We start from the raw sequence: 3,145 nt of genomic DNA, 5'->3' as shown, positions 1-3,145 counted from the left end.
AGGTTGCTTCTTTGATTTTTGATTTATAATATGTAAGCATAAACCACAACATAGAACCTGGGGTTGGTTTAGGTTTTTGGTAAATATATACCTTTACATTTAAATTCAATGTTTACTTCTCAGTTATTAATTATACCAATATTTAGCAATTGTTGACTCTTTCTGTCCAACTAGGCTATCAGGGTCATTTAATTTTTTTTTTTTTTTTTTTAGTGTATAAACTGGTAATGCTGAACATGCTCCAAGTCTTCTTATCAGGACAGATTTAGCCTTTCGAGGTTTTGCTACATGGTGAGCAAATCTGCAGCATTACTCACCGCTCCCACCTTTGCAGTGATTAATTTAAGAGTAGTTAAGACTGCGGGCCAGGCATAGCAAATGAAACTGAGACTTAACGTGATTTGCTATAGTGTCAGAAATGTTTTTGATTTAATTTACTTATTTTATACCACCCAGTTTCAGAAAAGATCTGCGACAATGTCAAAAAGCACTTAAATGTAATCCAGCAAGATAAAATTATATATAAGTAGGTGAGGCAAATATGGCATACGAGAAATAAAGATAGGGCATCACAGGGCTATTCTTACCTGTGTACTGCAAGCCCCTGTATTCACTTATTGCCCCAGGAGGTTTTAAATTGGGCCAGTAATGGAACAGCATTTGCACAGCTGGAGGTTTCACTTGTGAAGGCCCATAGGCTATCACATACAAAAGGTCCTAAAGGAAATAGGAAGAATATTTTGACTTAGCATGGTCAAATAAAAATAAAAGTAACTCATTCAATATCACCAAAGCAGTGAAAATTTCAGTAGACGGGGTGAGGTGGTTAATTCCTCTGGAATCTCATCATCCAGGTGTGCTTCTCAGATTAGATCATTGTATGATATTATTTTTTATTATTTACTTACTGGTCCTGTAAATAAGTCCCGCAAATAGCATTCAAAAGGACACAATTCTTTTAACAAATTCTTCTCTATTCAGAATAATGTTAAAGATGTATTTTAGAACAGCATAAGCCAGTTTGTCAAACACTGCATTTTTTAAAAATATTTTTCTAAAAAACATTTCTTAACAATTCACATCTCCTATTAAAAAGAAGGCAAGTTCTCAAGCAACATTTCAACTTAAATGAAATTGTCACATTAATATAGTAATATGCTAAATTCCAAGAATAAGAGATATCCAATTACATTTTCTGTCAAGCCACTGTTCCTCAAGATCGTTCCTGTTCTAAATAATAATTAATCAGTAAGAAAAGAATTATAGGTTCTGCCACATCGAAATAATGACATCAATAAATTTGACCTAAAAATACTTTTAACATGAAAACAATTTTTACTATACAATATAAATTAAGTTTGTTGCTATGAATTAAATGTGGGCCAAAACTTACTTTCCAGACTTCTTGTTTATATTTCATGAGGCATTCCAATAATTGACAATGATACACTGTAAGGAAGAAAATGTAATTTGAACATGAAATGTAAAAACCAGATAAAACATCCTTTGAGATACAATAAACTATATTAGTATGACTTTTCACTCTTATCATTACATTAGAAATTATTTATTTCCATATATTTTTACTTTTCAAAAACCATGTAAGCTTTTGACTTTATCAAGCTTTATTCCAAGATCCTTGAGAAGAATATTTCATTCATCTTAGCAATAAAGGAAACATTAAGAAAAATTCCTAATAATCATATCTTTTCAACATAAACCGATATCAATGTAACCAAAAAACATATAGGGAAAAAAAGTAGCCTAATAGGATCATAATAATGAATATTGAGCATTCATTATGCCAAGTATTGTGTTAAGAGCTTTATGTGTATTATTTCAGAACCACCATGTTGCAATTAGGAAAAGGAGAGACTTAGTGTCCTATATGGCCCAAGTCTGGACAGATAGCAAGTGACAGACTGATGGATTAGAATGGGAGTCTTGTCATTTGATCACCTGTTCCATCTGCTGAGAAATTCTTAAAAGCTACACAACAGCAATCTTCTTTGATTGCCTCTGCTTACTTAGGGAAGAATGATACTTTCACCCTAGATAGCTGTACCATACCTTCCTTACTCTGTCTTCCAACCCTAGCGGGGCACTGAAGCAGGTCTCGCTTTAGTCACCGATGACCCTGTCATTCGATTTGATGAACATTTTTCAGTCTGCCTTTTACTTGACCCTCAGCAGCATTCAGTACTGCTGACCACTACCTTCTCTTTAAAACCCTCTTCCTTGACTTCATGACTGACCCTATCCTTATTACCCGTGACAGACACTGTTGTGGCAACTCAAGTGCTATTGACAACCCTTTCTACCTTATCCATTTCCCAATACAGCTTGCAGCTAGGGACGGCCATGTGACTCAGTTCTGGCCAGTGAGACCTAAGAGAGAATCTGCTTGAGAGCTTGTGAGACATTTTTTTCTCCCTGATAAAAGGAAAGAGGCACTCCAGGAGACCTTGCTTAATTATCCTGACTGCTCCTGTTACCTGTTTGTGGATGTGGGTGTGTAAGAATATAACAACCTCCACTATGGCGGCCATCTTGCAAACATGAGGAGAAGTTCAAGAGAAACACAAAGATGATGCCATCTTAGCCCCCTGACACTAGGGAGCTATGTCCGAGACTTCCTTCCTGTAGTTAAACCCTCTGTTAGTCAGCTAAACACATCCCAACAGATACAATCTGTCTCTCTGGCAAGCTTAGTATCCCGCTGGGCCATTATCTGCTGGAGTCCCTGAAGGCCTGGTCACAAACCCACTCTTCATTCTACGCTCTCTTGTAAACAGTGTCCCACTCATACACAACATCGGTTACCATCTGTATGCAATTTAATGAATGTCATTGGACTCTGACATAGAGGCTTAGAGTTCATTACTGCAAACACAAGGCTCTATTCTGAGTTCCGGACTCATAATACAACTATCTAATTATCACTGCCTATTTTTTTATTAGGCAAGGCAACCCTTGGTTGACCTCACAGATTGCAAGGACCTTGTCAGCTTACAATCCCTTATTTTTTATGCTTACAGAAGACACCTATTCCTAGGTGGCCTCCCATCCAAGTAAAGCTAGCCCAACTCTGGTTAGCTTCCAAGATCAGAGGGGATCAGGCATGTTCAGGGTAGCATGGCCATAG

At 36.8% G+C, this 3,145-nt stretch overlaps 1 protein-coding gene across 1 annotated transcript in view; it reads right to left on the bottom strand.

The window, feature by feature from the left end:
- Nucleotides 1-3,145, bottom strand: part of UNC79 (unc-79 homolog, NALCN channel complex subunit) — a 185,541-nt gene that overhangs the window by 168,058 nt on the left and 14,338 nt on the right. Inside the window, 2 exon segments of the mRNA XM_023538367.1 lie at nt 588-717; nt 1,394-1,449. Coding sequence (XP_023394135.1) covers nt 588-717; nt 1,394-1,449 — 186 coding nt within the window.

This window comes from Pteropus vampyrus, unplaced genomic scaffold (assembly GCF_000151845.1).
Source record: "Pteropus vampyrus isolate Shadow unplaced genomic scaffold, Pvam_2.0 Scaffold219, whole genome shotgun sequence".
Classification (NCBI taxonomy): Eukaryota; Metazoa; Chordata; class Mammalia; order Chiroptera; family Pteropodidae; genus Pteropus; species Pteropus vampyrus.
This window is presented reverse-complemented; position numbering and strand designations above follow the sequence as displayed.